Genomic DNA, 17,675 nt, shown 5'->3' on the forward strand with positions numbered 1-17,675 from the left:
AACTGACTAATAATTACCTGCTAATCTAAATGTATTTTGATAATAATATTTGTTATAAGAATAACACCAACAGTGTGGGCTTATATATCATTATTTTGTGGGAATCAGCATTGTTTATGCCTCCCTATTGATGTAAGTTGGACAACAACAAGAATCATCGTAGTATCTTGAAGAAACTGAGGAAAGGGTCTTACAAGATGCTACTGTAAGTAATGATTTAGGTCCAAGTAAAATTTTGAGAAACGTTAGAATCCTTCTTCATATGGTTTCTAGAAGTTTTTAAAGCAAAACTTCACTAAATTGGCAAAAAATTATTGTTCTGCTGATGACAGCTTGACCGAAGACATGATTTTGAACACAGCTTGACTAAAGCTCGCAAGGCCATTTTCTATAAATACGGTTAGCAATTGGCAGAGAGGCCAAATCGGCCCTGTTTAGGGGATCCGCAATTCTGATAAGGAAATTTTAAATCCAGTGAGTACATACCATGAAAGATAAAACCAGGGAAACTCTTCTTCCTGTGTTACCATGGAGGAGCTCAATGATCCTTGAAATAATCAGAAGTTTGTGTAAAGGAGAAAACAGAGGTGAACATCAAAACTACATAGGAATACAGTCCAAAATACTATATATGCAGAGAATTCTTTTTCTTTCAGTAGTTCACTGTCCTTCCTACTGCTTCTCTGTAACATGAGCCTGGTTTTCCTTAGGAAGTGCCCAAGTGATTGACAGGCCCCTCCGCCCCTAAAAGAACAATAACTATATCTCTAATCACAGGGTCTGTTAGAGTCTTACCCTTCAGTCACAGCTGACAAGGCTTTTGGTTTACTTAGCACAGTGTAAAACAACAGTAGCATCATTCTAGTTCTCCTAAACTAAACAGAATATTCTACCTTTCCCTTAGATCATAGAGAGTTTTGGCCAATAATTGGAAGAATATGTATAGAATCAGGTGTAGCCTTCTGTGTGTACATGGTTGTGTGGTGGGTATTTTCTTACCTTTCATTAGTTGGGTCTGTTCTGAAGTCACAGTCTATGAACCTGGAGCAAAGAGCTTGAAAGCCCATCTAAAGATGGGTGATGTTTCAAGCCACGTGATGGATAAGAACTGTTAACACCAATAGCAGAAAAAATATGGACTGCTGTTTCAAACAGCTGTAGTTTGAGAGGACAAGAACATAGAAAAATCTGAATTATCGAGGAAAATAGTTCAGGAACTGGAGTCACCTATCCACACAAATACCTGTGTCCAGGCTCCCTCCCCACGGGAAGGCCCATCTGGAAGACTCAGAAGCAATGCAAAGTCAGCCATGTCAGTGAAGCTTTTGGAAAAAGACTTCTATTCACCAATCTACTTACCTTCCCTTTGGCAGAAGATTTCTGTGGGATCTATTTTGCTTAAGAAATCTTCTAGACTACTTCTACTCCTGATAAGGCTTTTGGATGCAATGCTTGAATTGAAGGGACTTCCCCACATGATTTCCAACTTTTTTAAAACCAGCATTTAGTCAAATTGACAAAACTTGTGCTCGTCCCTGAGCACATATACCTAAAATTGACAAAACTTGGTGTCCCACTGTGGAGCTTCTGGTAACAGACAATATCTTTGTAACTCAGGTGCCTCTTCAACTTTCATATGATAGCTCCTTTTTAGTATTTGTTAAATTTGCTAGAAAGGCAGCAGAAAAATACAACTTACATAAAATGGGTTCATTTTTAAGGAATATTTGCCTATAGTCACGCTATGCTGATAAAGCCACCAAGAAATCTTGCTGCAAAAAAGAAAACAAGAGGTGCCATTTGATTTTTGGTGTCTCTCCAAGGGTTCATAAGTAATTGAAGGGTTTTTCTCTGGGAGAGAAATAGACATGAAGTGTTGAGAAGATAAAGTTCAAAGTTTTGCTCTGCCTGATTTAAAAGTTTTCTCCAAAAGAAAAGAAACAAAATGCATATAAAACTGTTACCCTAGTATCCATTGCAGGCATCAGATGCTGTTGGCTGAATTAGTCCTCTTCGTGACACACCATGACTGAGTTTGAGAAAAGAAGGAAGTGAGAAATGCAGCACAGAAAGGGAAAGAAAGTGTGGGCACCAAGCACAGCACAGCGTGTTCTGCCCACTCATGGATTCCGGTTGATGGTGGCTCTTCTGAAATTTCCAACAGACTTTTTTTTTCAGTATTTTTTTTAGGAAAGAAATCCATTTTCACTTAAAATGAAGTGGTTTGGGGGCACCTGGGTGGTTCAGTTGGTTAAGCATCTGACTCTTGATTTCAGCCCAGGTCATGGTCTCAAGTTTCATGAGATCAAGCTCCGCACAGGGCTCTGCACTGACAGTAAGGATCCCATGTAGGATTCTTTCTCTCCTTCTCTCTCTGCCTCTCCCCAGCTCATGTTGTCTTTCTCTCTCTTTCAAAAGTAAATAAACTTTTTTAAAAAAATAAATCAACTGGTTTGTATTGGAATGTGTATGTAGAATGAGTGCTTTGCCATCTCACTATTTAAAGAGCAAGACAGAAATTTAAAGGGGTCTGCCAAGTTTCCCATGTCTGTCCTGAGAGGTAGGAGACATGCAGAGAGCAATAAGAAGGTTGATGCATATGTTCAACTAGTATGTTAAGTACTCCATCCTAGTTAAAAAAAAAAAAGGGAGGTAATTCTCCTACCGTGATTCAGATAATGAAAACTTGTGGATCCTCTTTTGGTGCCCTGGTCTTCTTGCAGTGAAAATAGAAACCACCATGATTCTGAGTTGAGACACTTCATTTGCATTTTCCCTGAATCCCCAAAGAGGGTGATTGTTGACGTCTTTTTAATTCAAAAGCGTTTCCAGACAGATTTATATCTTAACCATCCCGTGGGATTCAGATGATTGCCTCCCCTCTGCGCACTGAGAGAACTTTTCTTGGTGTTCATTCCCACCTCAGATCTGTGGTGTAGGGCCTGATTGCTTGTGCACCAGGGGCGAGCAAGGATGTGCCACACTAGGATCAGAGAAGCCTGAGTGGCATGATCCAGCTGGGTTTCCATATACAAACAAGGGAGGCGAATATTCCTAACAGATCTTATCCTCCTGGGCAAGTTTTATGAGAAAGAAATTTATTTAAACTTTTTCCAAGTCCAACTGATTCTCCACCTCTGTGAAAATTCTGAAGGACAGATGCTACACTTTAAAGCCCTATTCATTTCAGAAAGAACCCCACCCAGTGAGTAGATGTGGAGTTAGCAGGAGGAAACAGATCCAGCCACTCCATGTGTCCCCCATCCATTTTGAAAAGACACTATTGGGAATGGTTGTTCTCACGTTTGAACTTTTAAAGCTTTGCTGTTATTGGTTTATAATGAAGAAAGCCTTCTGTTACTTGTCAGCCAGTGACCCACAGCATAGTTCATTTGACTGATACAGATTTGACCTTTCAGATTTTGTAGCGGTAAGGGCCTTAGGAGATGGGAGGCGTGTGTGGCAAAATCACTGAAGGGCACTGTAGTCAGTGAGTAGGCTGGGACCGAGGAGGCTGAATAGCTTGTAAGGTGTGCTGCAGGGCCCCACATGAAGAATCGTTCCCCCTGCCAAAATGTTGGAAACACTTCATGGCTCCATTTGTCCAGTACGCATACAGATGCACAGCTGGGGTTGACACAGAAATCTCTACTGAAAATACATGAAGTCTATCATCCAAACTACAACAAGCACCAGGTTTCTTGAATGACTACTATATCTAGATGCTGTAGATTAGGACACTTCTTTGTTTTCTTTTCCTACATAAGTTACAAAGATATCAAACTGTTACCTGCAGTTTTATAGGCCATGAAAATACATATCCATTGACAGAGCTGCCTTTTATTTTTTTCCAAATTTCAAGAGAGGCCTGAAGGGGTAAAAAGCTTAATTCTAGAAAACAGGAAAGCTCTTATGGACTTTATTAGCATTCCTATCTGAAGTTTTGTTGTGAAATAACTATAAAGTAAGACCCTATGGCTTTAAGGCAGCCTTCATAAGAAACTAGCTTGAGACCTTATTAGGAAATATGAGAATAAAAGCTCTCATGTGCTTGTACAATTCAACAGCAGTAGTAGATAGTTACTAACCTAATGAACTGAGAGCTTTGTACAAATAAATCATTACATTTGACAGGAGAAATGTAAATGTTACCCTATTATATAAATACGCGAATTACTGTTTCTTGTTTCGTGATACTATATGCCCTGAAATCCACATGGAAAAATAAATTTTTGCATTATATTAAAATATGAAAGCTGAATTTGAATGTGTAGGTTTTAGCAGATGTGGTCTCCATTTGGAATTGTGTTACAGTCTTGTTAATACACTTCATAATTAAAAGTCATAATGTTTTTTTCTTTCTTCCTCATTTCTTTAGCCTGTGGTCTTAAGCACTTACTGAAATAACTTAAGGGTCAACTTTTCAATCTTTCATAATAGACCAGGATGAATATACCTCATGTAACAAATGTTATTTTACTGTAGAAATGTCTAAATAATGGAATTGGAAGAGTGCTTTCAAATGACCCTAACTATAAGCATTCTGCCTTGTTGTTCACACAAATTAAATGTAAGTCACTTATATAAAAGAAATTCTGGTAATATTTAAAATTTGAATATGTATCAACTTAAAATATCATGCCACATGTTCTAACCACTATTATTTCTCAAATCTAGGATTGTATTGAATATCTATAACAGTTTTCAGGTATAAACGTGTGAAAATTTCCCACTGGATGTATTTCCAATATGCATCTCAAAATATGTTCAAATTACTTACTGTTCAATTACTTACTTACTTACTTCTTTTCCACTGTTTTCACATTTATGATCTTGTGATACCTCCAAAGTCAAAAAATAATGGTGTGGGGATTACATTGCTAATATTATTTCATTTATAATGTATACACTGTATGGTCAATGAAAAATGAAGATGGTAACCCCAAAACTGATGTCTAATTCTCAAATTATGGGAAATAATTTCTTTTACATATTGCTCATAGAAAACATTAACATTTCTCCTCTTACTATATTTTGCTTTAATAGTACACCTTTACAAAAAGGCACAACTAGGTCAGGACCTACTTTTCCTACTGAGATACTCTCCTTATTATCTTTGTTGTATGTTTGCATGTTTCTGCATGACAGCTTTGTTCATTTGGGACTAAGAGTTGTCTTTAAGCTGTTGTTTAAGTATGGGAAGTTGGAAATGAAACTATTCACCATCATCATGAAACTCTTATAGCCACAAAACCTTTTCATCAAACAAAGTCTTACATGGATGCCAATATACAAAACACAGATAAAAAGTGTTTTATGCCTTTTATTTGTTTATCTATCTATTTATTTATTTATTTATTTATTTATTTATTTATTTTACAGTTTGATCTCTCTTGTTTTAAGTACAGTTGACACAACAATGTTATGTTAGCTTCAGGTGTACAACATAGTGATTCAGCAAGTCTCTGCATTATGCTGTTCTCAGAACAAGTGTAGCTACCATCTGTCACCATATAACACTGTTACGATACCATTGACTATACTCACTATGCTGTACCTTTTATGTCTGTGACTTACTCTTTCCATAACTGGAAGCCTGTATCTCCCATTCCTGTTCACCCATCGTGCCCATTCTCCCACCCCTCCTACCACTAGCAACCATCTAGAACCTACCTCTAGAACCAGTTTGTTCTCTGCATTTATAGATCAGGTTCCACTTTTGTTTGTTTAGTTATTTATTTGTTTTGTTTCTAATATTCTACATATAAGTGAAATCATGTGGTATTTGTCTTTCTGCTTTATTAAAGCAGAGACAAGGGCTCCCAAAGGCATAAATTCCTCCGCATTCGTCTAGCTCAGGTGAGAACAAGTACAATCAAGAATAAGAATGATTTTATCTTAATATGTATACAGATCTTAGACCTAGTTCATTTTGGTTAAAGAATCTTAAATTGATGAAGTGAGCTTAGATGAATCTCTTAATGTCCTTGCTTTCTAAAGAACTACTGGGACACCTATGTTAAAACACAAGGTTGCTGTTTTAACTTTTGCTTAGAAAGCATGTAATGTTGTTACAGTAATTTGAACAAAGACCTGATTTGTCCTCTCCCGACTTCTGAGATTGATGGATTTACATATACTCGCACTCTTACTGTCATTTATTAAAATCATGAATTTTTGTTCCTTTCATTCCCTTTAATTCTTGGACTAAGCTCCACATTCTTGTTGTCATATCATCTTGTCCTCATATTAAGCAAACTCTTTCAGTACACTTCTTATATTTAGCCTGTACATACCCCCCAGTCAGAATTCTTATTGGAAAGGTTCACGCACCTTGTCATAGCTATTTGAAAGATGATATGAGTGATTGATTTGAGTTACTTAGGTATCATTTTCAGTGCCAAAAATCTCACCATCCATAGTTTGACTAGCTGGAACTTGTACAGTAGCTGCATATTTCTAAGATCCTCGTTGCCTATTGCACCTAGTCTGTTTGACTTGTAAGCCTAAAATGATTATAATGCAAAACAGATAGCCAATATGCTATTTATGTTAAGTGAAGGAACAACATAAATATTATAGACTAAGAACATGATTCTTGCACGCGCTCTGTTGCCATAGAACACTCTTACTTCTTGTGTCTCTCTTTTTATGTGTCTCTCATTTAGGCTACCGAGGACAGAAAGGAGAAAGAGGGGAGCCTGGAATTGGGCTTCCAGGGAGCCCGGGTCTTCCTGGGACTTCAGGTAATAGTGATATTATCTTCACAACACAAGCAAGCATCTAAAAACAGGAACCACACCTTCTCGCCTGTGGCCCATATATGTTGCTACAGGTGAAGTTGAATGACCCATGTTGGTTGGAGTGAGGGAGGAAGAGCCATAAGTGATCTGCATTCTGATGGGGGTCTTTTATTTCATTAGCTCCGGGTTTGCCAGGCTCACCAGGTGCCCCAGGTCCCCAGGGCCCCCCAGGACCTAGTGGAAGATGTAATCCAGAAGATTGCTTCTATCCTGTGTCTCATGCCCGTCAGCGGACAGGTGGGAAATAAACACACCTGAGGAAGACTTGGCATTGGAGCTATTGTAATACTATCAAACCCTCATGATATATGGGTGGCTTTTTTTATTTGTTTTTGGTAGGCCAGACATTAAAAACAATCGGAATCCTATTCTTATAGTAATTGGGATATCAGCATTTTTAGCTTTTCCCAAATTCATTCCATATGTTTTGCTTCACCACTGCTATGATTTTCATTCAGGATCTTCTATGAAAAACACAAGCAAATCTTGTCATTAGTTCTTCTTCTAGATGAAATTACATCTTATGATTTAGTAGGCTGATGGTGATGTACATTTTCTAGTCTCATCAACTTGTATTTTGCCTTTGATTTCTGAATTTTAAAGTTTCAGACTTAAAGTTTTCTTGGGGCTTACATTTACCATCATTGCTAAAGATTTCAACTTTTTTGACATACTGCATTGCTTCTGCTCAATGTTTTTTGGCTACGTTTTGTAGCCAAAGAATACTTGTACCACCTTATATCCATCCTGCTTATGTGGAGAAATAGGTAGGCGATAAGAGCTTCACTTCATAACTCATTTTGGAAGAAACCCAGGAGGCTATTTTATCAGGGAGCCCAAAACCTACCATAGCCAACTACTGAAATGATTTTGTTAATTCTGTATAATGAGCTCAGTTCAAAGCAATCACCACTGGCATGAATACGTACTGCATGAAAAGAGGGGAACAAAGTCCAATTGTACAAGAGTTCCACAAGAAAAGCCCAACACTGCAGTCTCTTCACTGAGTTTCTCATTTGGGAAACAAAAGGCTGTTTTCCCTAAGAGGTGTTTGATGGTGAAGGCATCAAGCTGTCTTTGGTACCTTTGAAGCTAAATGGCCTAGCAGGGTCTTTGGGCCCTTGTATCCATTATCGGTTCCAACCGGATCATTCTCAGATTTTAAGACAAGAACTGGCCATCAGAACAAAGGACGGGATTTGTGGCACTTGGGAAAGAAACCCCTTGGCCTAGAGGATGATTGTGTGGTGTCTGCAGATGTGTATTGAGGAGGTGACGCCCAGAAGCTCTTATGGAGAAACTGTTCTCCAGAGGCTGCGGAAAGAGGTACAGGGCGGCAAAGGAAAGCCATGGGACCGGATATGCAAGTAGCACTCAGACCAAAGACTTAGCAGTAACTTCAGGGGAAACAACAGGCACTGTAAAGACCATGTCCTCTGACAGGGAATGACGGTACAGTGATCACCAACCCAGATACTTACTGAATGCTATTTTTATTGCCTAGCCGTCCATTATTTTGAGAGGCTGAAGACAACTGATTTTCTAAAACATTGGACATGAGGATGTTGCCGAAATCTAAGTAGTGGGTCCCACAGATGCTGTGAGCAGGATGCCCAGAGTCCTCCTGCCACAGAAATGAGGCCCCATCTCTTCAAACAGCAGTGCAGATTCCAGTTTGGCTAAAACAGGCTAGAATGGTTGCTTTTACGTGTTAATTGAAAAATGAATTTAGAAAGGTGAGCCCACTGAAATTGGAAAAACCTGTGAACGGGGTTGTGTAGGGAGGCTTTTGTTCAAATGCACCCATGATTTGAACTGGTTTTCGTTATAGATGAACGAACCGCCGGTCAGGCCCTGTCTACATGGCTGTGCGTACATACAGCCTTCTAGCTATTTCGTATCGAATTATGTTGTATATTTAAATCCCAAGTTTGTTTCTTTTATTCTCTGAGGTTATTTTATTTATTTCAAATGCTTTTAACTTTAAATTGATTTTCTTCATTTTTCTTTCCTGTGCAATACCTACAATGGTGCTGTGTTTTAGACTTACACAATTGGAATATACATTTGCATTTTCTTAGTAAAATGATACTTTATCCCTCCAAAAAATGTATACAGATCCAAAATCTGGTGCTATGTGTATATCTTGAGCTTTTAATTTGTTGAACTTTAATTTTTTGAATTTTCTAAAAGCTTACAACTCCTCTGCCGCTCCTTGATGTACTTGAATTTGTCATGAAGCTACACATTTTATATGTTTTCAAGGATTATTTTTTCACATTGATTAATAGATTGTTTATCCTTTTGCCTCTTTGCTAATCCAGAAGTACTTATTTTAGTGTTTTCATGTCTTCATGAACTTTTTTTTGCTGATGGTGATCAATGTATTTTTCTTTGTTTGAGTCTAACATATGTGTAAAAAGACTCAGTTCATTTTCTTGTTTTATAAATTCTGTTCATTTTTATTCCACAGAATATGTCATGCATCCTTTCTTACAAATTGTATATTTAGGAACCTTTCTTTCTTTAAGTTCTGTTAATGCTGAGCTGGTTTATTCCTGTTTCAAGAATTTGGATTTATTCAGGTGATTTAAGGGGTATGGGGAATGTCATGTCATATGATGCATATTACAAAGTGGAGTTCATTGATGCAAGCCCATTTTTTTTATAACTGCTGCATGACTTAATCTACCTTTGGCATAAGTAGAGAAATGGGACTGTGTCCACATGGAACGAGCCCCTCTCACCCTACCATATCATTTACCTGCCAATGCTTGTTCTTGTCTCACATGATCTGCAACCAAGAGTGACGAGAATGGCTGGGCCCAGCTAATACACCAAATGAAGTGGACATATGGCAATTGCCTAATTCCCTTAATATTAACAAAGTGGGTAATTAAGGCCTCAAAGTAGGGTGGGAAATTTTCCCCTAAATAACTTGGTGGTTGCAAACTCTCTTACATCATTATATTCCATTCCAAAGCATTTGTTATTTGTTTACTTTCAGAAGATGTCAGTAGAGTCCACAGCAGGGAAGAAGAATTACCAGATGTCCTGAATTAGCTCTTGTTTAGACTCCAGAGTAATTATAGGTCATGATGACAGTTAGTAATTAAAACTGGGTTTGCTCTATATAAGTATGTTTGGATTCCAGTGTAACATTTTATACCAAGATCAGTTAACACTTTCAGATAGAAATCTTTCTATGCAAAGAACAAGATATGATTTCAATTAATATTCATAGCCTTTGGAATCTAAAGAAAAAGGAAGGATGATTCATGAGTGTGTTCATTGTTCCTTCCTATTGAGGACATTAACTATTTTTTACTAACCATAAGAGAAACACAGCCAGTCTTAACCTTTGAAATCTTTCACCATGTGATCACAGTAATTTAATGACTTTAACCCCATATGCTTATTTCTCTATTTCATGACGTTGTTGAAATACAATTTTTGTCACTTATTGTAGAGATTAAGTAATTAAGATATGTTGTAAAAAATGTCATTTGATGTTTGGATTATAAAATATTTTTTTATGAATATGTTTTAGGAGTTAAATAAGATTTAGCTTTTCTGCAGTCTTTCTCATCTGTTGAAAACCTGTGATATACCTCCTTTTGTCCACAAGATGGTGTTTAAAGCAGTTTGAATCAGAAGAACTGAACAGACTTGCAGAAATACAAGGCTAGAAACAGTTTAGTGGACAACTAAATCAGACCCTTGCCTTTGCACTTGATTTTTTTTTACTTTTGTAAATAATTTCTTATTAATTTGTGTTTTGTTCATTTGTTTTGTTAATTTATATTCTTCCTCATTTTAAGTATCTTTATGAAGAAGGCACAATAACTTTTGACTCCTTGGCTATTTAGATTTTGTTTCTTAAGTGGATTTATATACCTCGTTAACTTGCAACTTTACTACTTGTAACTTTAGTTTGTATTCTACCCTCATATTTTAGTGATTAACATGAAAACACCTAAATACCCATCCTACTTTTTAGATAGAATACTCTCTTTTGACAGGAGTAAAAAGCATTTAGCTTATCACGAGAAGTAGACCATTTATAAACTTACACAACGTCTGAATCTCCTTATCACTCAAGGTACTTAACATTTTTTAATTTAACAATTAGAGTTGTATAATGTTTATATTTTTCTAGAAATATATCCCTATTTACAAAAGATAAGGAATGCTATTTTTCAAATTACCATTTTAATTTTCCTAAACACTAGTAATAATACCCTGAGACTGAGAATTTCTAGGTTAAATTATGTGCTCAAGTTTTTTCAGTGAATTCTCAGAATATTTTGTAGATTAGTTCATTGCTTTTGTTCTTAATTTTTTTTTCACATTGCCTGTGCTCACCTTCTTAAGACAAACAAGTGTTTATTGTTCTCGCTTCCCAATGTTCTTTTTTAGTACTTTTGTGTTAAGGGATATACTCCCTCCCCTTACCTCTATTATACCTTTTCCTCTCACAGAGACTACCCAGGCTTCTAAGAGGAGGAAATGAGGAAAAGAATTGAATTTGTATCTTTTATGCCTTGGTACTTCTAAGTGACTTAGCCCATTGAATTCATTTACTAGTTGGCTGGCAGTGGGAGCATTAATTATTTTTTTTTAATTACCAACAGACTCAGGAAACAAGACACATGGATGTCTTCAGTTTTACTGCGTGCTGTAGCTGGAGATATAATCAAACATTTTACTCGACAAAATCATGCCAGACTAACTGGTCAGTTTAAACTGAGTGAAGAACCAGTTGAGCACCGAAAAAACTCACTCAGACAAGCAGACCCAGAACAGCAAAAATTTACCTCATAGATAGGTCAGGTTTATAAAACCAAAGCTAAGTCTAAGAAAATTAAATGGAAAAACTTTCATGTTCAGATAATAGAAGACTGAGTGATACATGGTACAACTCAAGGAGTTAGCTACTTGCTTCATGAATTTGTCAAAAGTGAATTCTAATAAAGTAGGAGATTTCATTACACTTATGGGGTAGTTCAAGGAGAATTAAGTTTATCAGACGGGTGTGTGCCATTTGACCATAATAAGCTTATGGGTGTAAAGATGCTAATTAACTTACAATTTTTTTATTTTTCATTTTGCTGTATTATTTAAAGTATATTTTAGGGATAAATATTTTTCAATGTATTAATTGTATTTAATTCAGATTGTCTTATGGCATATTTTATAACTATTTATTTTTAAAATACTATTTAGGGTATATTTGTTCCCCATTTTGTTCTCTAGCTTACCTCATCCAACTATTTAAGATTTCATTTGACATATTCAAGTTAAGTGGAATGGCACCAGTTTCATTCCAAATCCCACTTGGATATAATGCTTTGAGGCCTTGATTCCTATATGTTCATGATACCTAATGAGCTTTTCGCTTATCTTAGCAATAAACGATTTGACCCTAAATCAGGGAATTCTAAGGTGCAGTTATTAACATCATTTCTACTCTTCCCCACTTCTTGTGGCTGAAGCTCCATACCTCAGCTCCATTCTGCTAGGTCTCAACCACATGGATACCCCCAAAAAGCACTTACATACCAAGTGTGAGCCACACAGATGTCCAGGGAACCTGTAATTGAACTATTGCAGGGCTCATGTTTATACCATGGTAGAAATTATGCTTTTGTTTGTCATAAGAATCAGTGCTTAGCTCACAATAATTAAGTTTATTACCCATCTCCCTGGCAGCTCATAAAAAGCCTGGTCTAATGATTGCGAATAAGAATAATAAGCAGAAACAAGTCAGAGAGCAATCCGTCCTTTGCAGCTTTTGTCCCACAAAGTGATCTTCTCACTAAAATCACTTAAGACTCATTGATATAGAGGGGTCTGAGCAAGATAAGAAATATCACAGTTAACTTTTATGACAAATATAAGCTCTTACATCATTAGTGATAAGGCAATAGGCAATAAGTTAAATACATAGCATGTTTCCTTAACAGAGATTAATCACATCAAAATATGCCAGTGGATTTTTATGTTTGCTTAGACTGGAAAATGATTTACATAGTTCTTAACTATTCTGGCCTTCAGGTCTCCTTATGACGTAATAAATTAACCAGGTGCTCTCTAAGGAATATTCTTAAGTCTTTTCACATACACATTTTCAACCTGGAGGACAAAGACAAATTCAAATAAATGTTGAAAAGAAAGGTAGTTTCTTGAACCCAATTGCCCTCATTTGTTCTCTCTCTCTCTAGCTATTTTTAGAAAACTTAAGAGTAAGATGTAAAAGCATGTTAAGGAGAAAGTTAGCATGGGTTGCCATTTATTAAGACTAAAAATATGATCAGTGTCCTCTTTCTGATGTCTGGATCTAACAAATATGTTACACTTCCCCTAGTTAATCATTTAAAGAGCATTTGAGCATGTGTATTTATAGTCATACATTACAATGGATAACCAATTTTGATTTAATATTTACTGAATTATATGCATTTAATACTGTCATGTCCCAGATCATAAGCTCACTAAAAAAGATGAAGTACACAATTGAAAAGCATTTGTTTTACTCAGTGAAACAAAAGGACTCGACCTATATTACCGAGCACAAATATTCTTTATTAAAGATATTTAAAACCATTTATGTCCATTGCAAAATTTGTAAATGGCAAAATCACTAGTTCGCTAATTTTTTCTTATTAGTACATTTTCACTCTTTTTGTCAGTACTAACAGAAAAAAAAAGCAATTCTCTTGGTATTTGGTATAATTTTATGTATTTTTAGTGATCTTCTCCCTATTTTGGTTTATTTTAAAATTCAGGGATATTATATGTCAGAAACTGTCATAGCCAAAAAATCAAATAATAGTCAGAGGTGATCTTCAAAACTAGGGATCTATATTAGCTTATTTCAGGTGGCAAATAAATCAGATCTTACTAATGATGTTTAAGCATAGCAATATTCGTTTAGACAGATTGACATATAAAGTGCCTATAATCGAATCAATCACATAACTCATATGACTACTCATTCATATTCTTCTGCTACTCAGAAGTCACTTATCCCAAACCATGCCAGTGAATTTATGTGCTCAGTCAACCTGGAAAGTGATTTCCATAGTTCTTAACCAACCTGTCAGGTATTGGGGATGAAAATCATATCGTAATGCCATAGAAGCACTGACTAGAATTAAATCAGAAATCATTTGCCCTTGAGTAACATGCCAGTTTGCAACCAACCTTAATTATTCACAGACTCTTCTCTCGGTGAGTGCTCTAGGTGACACTTCACCCAACTTTTAAAAATATCTCAAAGAGGCTTGGAAATTTCTATTTTGCTAGAGAGAGCTATTTGGCTTAATTAAATATTTATCAACTCTAACTTTCATAGAAAGAATTTGCTGGATGCTTTTCTTTGCAATTTCTCAGACAAGTATTTACTGCTTCTGTAAACTATTTCACTTAACTGAATTTACAATGGATTGTTCCCACCATTTGGAATGTGCTAGTTTTGCATAATCTATTTGTTAAGTGGTTGTTTCCAGTATCGCTTGTGGTATCTGTGGAGCTTGTTGTACAGCCTTTTATATATCAAGTTTGTAAAACAGTTGAATGATCTGCTCTTTGAAATTTTATTTTTTAAAAATTTTCTTATGAATACAATATTATAGAACTGAGAAACGTATTTATTTGGTTATCTAATTTTTCTTTTGTTGTATTTAATTACATCACTCTGGTTAAAATAAAACAATCTTTGTGAAAAGACAAAGCAACTTCTTTGCATTTATTTGATTAGATGTTGCAGTACCTCAAAAGGTTTTCCATTTATATAAAGATGATTTTAAGTAATTATAACAGATATCTCTATTTCCAAAAATTATTTATTCCACAGGAAGGAAAAACATCCTTCTCAGTGTGTAAATGGCACTGATTTATGTAGCCAAGTTGGAATCATTCTCCTTAAGCAGTGCATGCTCAAGGCACAGAACTAGGTGCTGTAAGCAGATTTAAAGAAATCCAAATACAGGAGGGGAACGCCTGGCTGGTTCAGATGGAGGAGCATGCAACTCTTGATCTCGGGGTTGTAAGTTCAAGCCTGATGATGGGTGTATAAATTACTTAAATAAATAAATAAATAAATCTTAAATAAAACATAAATCCAAATACAGATTACATAATGATTGATTTGGCCAAACAAATAGGGCTAATATTTTTGAATGTATAACAAGTACACGTGAGAAAAATTGATATCAAAGATCCTGTTAGGGCTTATGCCCCCATGACTTGAGAAAATTGAATTCCATAAACTAACTGAAGATATTGACTGTTTCGAGCACTGCGCTATGCCCCGGGGAGAAGTTACTCACATGCACTGTGACATAAAATTAATATAGTAAGTCTGATCAATAGTTTATAGAAATGTCTATAAAACAGCTAGTCAATGTGACCACGTAAATATAGTAATAAAGTGCTTGAGTGGTCAGGCAATACCTGTCTTATTGATAAGAATTCGGTGCTTTAGCTGAGCTGTGATTATAAAATGTCTAAGAAAAGTGGTGGAACAGAAGTCATTTTTGCAGCAGTGAAGTTATGAATAGGAGGGAGCTAACAAACCATTGAAATGAAAGCAGTGGTTCCTAACCTAGAAACCAAGTGCTTAAGTGGTCTATGAAGTCTCTGAAATAGTCTACAAACATATTTGCACATATGCACTCGTGTGTTTTTCTGGGATGATGGCCCCATAGCTTTCATTAGAATTTCAAAAAAGGTCCTTGAAGCTCTCCCCCATGCTACACACATACATACAAAGAACTGTGGCAGGGTAATGACCCCTAGGGAACAGGAAGGGCTTAATGTCTCTACAGAAACAAAGCACTAATATTATAAACATGCCTATAGAAATACCAGGAATTTAATATTTTTCATTGTACCTAATAAGTTCAGTGACTTCTTTTCATTGAACATGATTATAAGAAAACATGCAAGAGCTTAAGAAACCATATTTATTTTTTTGGTACAACCAGAGATGTTACCTCAAACCTTGAAAATAAATAATCTTATCAATAAAACTTACGAATGGCAGGATATTAAAATTCCTTCTTTGCTTTCACATAGAAGAGCTCAAAAATTAATGGGTTTGGGATACAGTACAGTTTAACAAAAATCCAGGCTGCCTACGAAAACCAGCAAGTGATGTACGGAAATTGTTGCATGGGGCAGAGCACATTCTTGCTGCTCCCAAGAGGACACATTGATGGGAATTTTAAGCACCAATTCTACTGACTGCAGTGAGGTTTCTTCAGAACTAGCCTGCTAATCCTCTGTATAGCTGAAATGATAATCTGAGAACAACATCTAAATGAAAAATGAAAATAACTACTACAACTGAGGTAAACCAAACAGTTGTTTTTGTTTATTGGCACAGTGGCCCATGATAGATCACATACATATAGCACACTAAAGTTCAAGATCCTGGGAATGGGATTATAAATTTATTTAAAGGGAGGGTTTTAGGTTTTCTGATTTTTTTTGTATCCGATGACTCTGCTGTTTCCTCTCCAAGAAAAAAGAAAGGATTTATTGAATAGCACCATTGTTTTAAATCTGTCAAATAAGACTTATGTAATAACTTTGAAGGTAATGCATTGTTGTCTTTTGCCTCAGCTTCGGTGGTGTTTCCCCTCCAAGCCCCTTTGCCAGGCATTGTTTATGCAGACAGCCACGCAGCACTTAGCTTTTCACTGATCAGGCCCTTTGCTAAATGCTCGTTGACCAGCCTGCATGGTGCAGGAGGCTGGCTCACAAAAACCAGGAGGCCCAGGAGGTCCCGGGGGGCCGGGTACACCAGGAATTCCTGCCACCCCAGGGGGGCCTCGCTCGCCATCCCGGCCATTCCTCCCATAGCTGGCAGGACCTGGTTCACCTGAAACACACAAATGATTGCACATGTAAACAGGAGAGCCCCAATGGCTGCAAACTAACAGATGGCACTGGACCCCCTCCCCTAGCCAGCAGTGTGCACCTAGGAGCTTAATAAGTGCTTTTGGAAATGATGAAGACATGATGTCATGTTAAAATTCTTTCACTGAACTTGGGTTTCTTAGAAATTAAAAGAGGAAGGAGACCTCAGCATCTCTAACCCACATTTCCAAAGTTCAGTAGAGCTGAACTACCCAGTATGGTAGCATCTAGATGCTTTGAAAACTCAGTGTAAAACTTTAATATGTTTAATTAATAATGTTGATTGTTATTACATGACATGATATATTTTGCAATGATAATATCTTGGACACAATTGGCTAAATAAACTGTATTATGAAAATTAATCTCACCTGATTCTTATGACTTTGTTAATGTGGCTACTAGCAGATTTAAAATTATGTACACAACTCTCATTGTGGCTCACATTATATTTTTCCAGTGGCATCATCCCTACTAAGTGATCAATCTCCAGACAGTGAGTAGAAGTATAGGTCAGGGGTTAGAACAGGATTTAGAGGCAGAAAGATAGCCTTAAGTTCTTGCTCTGCCATTTGTGAATGGGGTGACATTAGCAAGTCACTAACCTCTTAGTTTCTTCATCTACAAGACAGGATGATGCTTCCTTAAAACTAAATTCCAATGCCTGAAAGCATCTGATACATAGGGGCTATTATTATGTTCATGAGGATATCACTGATTGATGTCTTTTAGAAGCATGTGCAGGGCACCTACAAAGTTCCCAGATGTTTTCCCATCAGGGGCTAACCCCTACATGAACTTTATCATGGCCTAAGTTCCTCAGGAGCATTTTTTCCCTTTGTCACATTCAAAGGTTGTTTGATCACCCCGTGTGGCATGTTCTCTGAGGCATGGCACCCAATACAGAGGGGAGTTTCTGCTGAATGTTTACCCACCCCATCACAT

At 36.6% G+C, this 17,675-nt stretch overlaps 2 protein-coding genes across 4 annotated transcripts in view; one reads left to right on the top strand and one right to left on the bottom strand.

The window, feature by feature from the left end:
• The window catches only part of COL19A1 (collagen type XIX alpha 1 chain), a 380,294-nt gene that overhangs the window by 329,820 nt on the left and 32,799 nt on the right, over nucleotides 1–17,675 (top strand). For 2 of the 3 annotated variants that reach the window (XM_042939134.1, XM_042939133.1), the window contains 2 exons: nucleotides 6,669–6,746; nucleotides 6,924–7,142. In XM_042939134.1, the coding sequence (XP_042795068.1) occupies nucleotides 6,669–6,746; nucleotides 6,924–7,051 (206 nt within the window). In that variant the 3' untranslated portion in view covers nucleotides 7,052–7,142. Of the gene's footprint in view, nucleotides 1–6,668; nucleotides 6,747–6,923; nucleotides 7,143–17,675 lie in introns of those variants that run through there. The other variant, XM_042939135.1, reaches the window with a different exon arrangement.
• The window catches only part of COL9A1 (collagen type IX alpha 1 chain), an 88,056-nt gene continuing 86,237 nt past the window's right edge, over nucleotides 15,857–17,675 (bottom strand). Inside the window, exon 38 of the mRNA XM_042939136.1 lies at nucleotides 15,857–16,692. Within this exon, the coding sequence (XP_042795070.1) occupies nucleotides 16,508–16,692 (185 nt within the window). The 3' untranslated portion in view covers nucleotides 15,857–16,507. The remainder of the gene's footprint in view (nucleotides 16,693–17,675) is intronic.

Source organism: Panthera leo, chromosome B2 (assembly GCF_018350215.1).
Source record: "Panthera leo isolate Ple1 chromosome B2, P.leo_Ple1_pat1.1, whole genome shotgun sequence".
Taxonomy (NCBI): Eukaryota; Metazoa; Chordata; class Mammalia; order Carnivora; family Felidae; genus Panthera; species Panthera leo.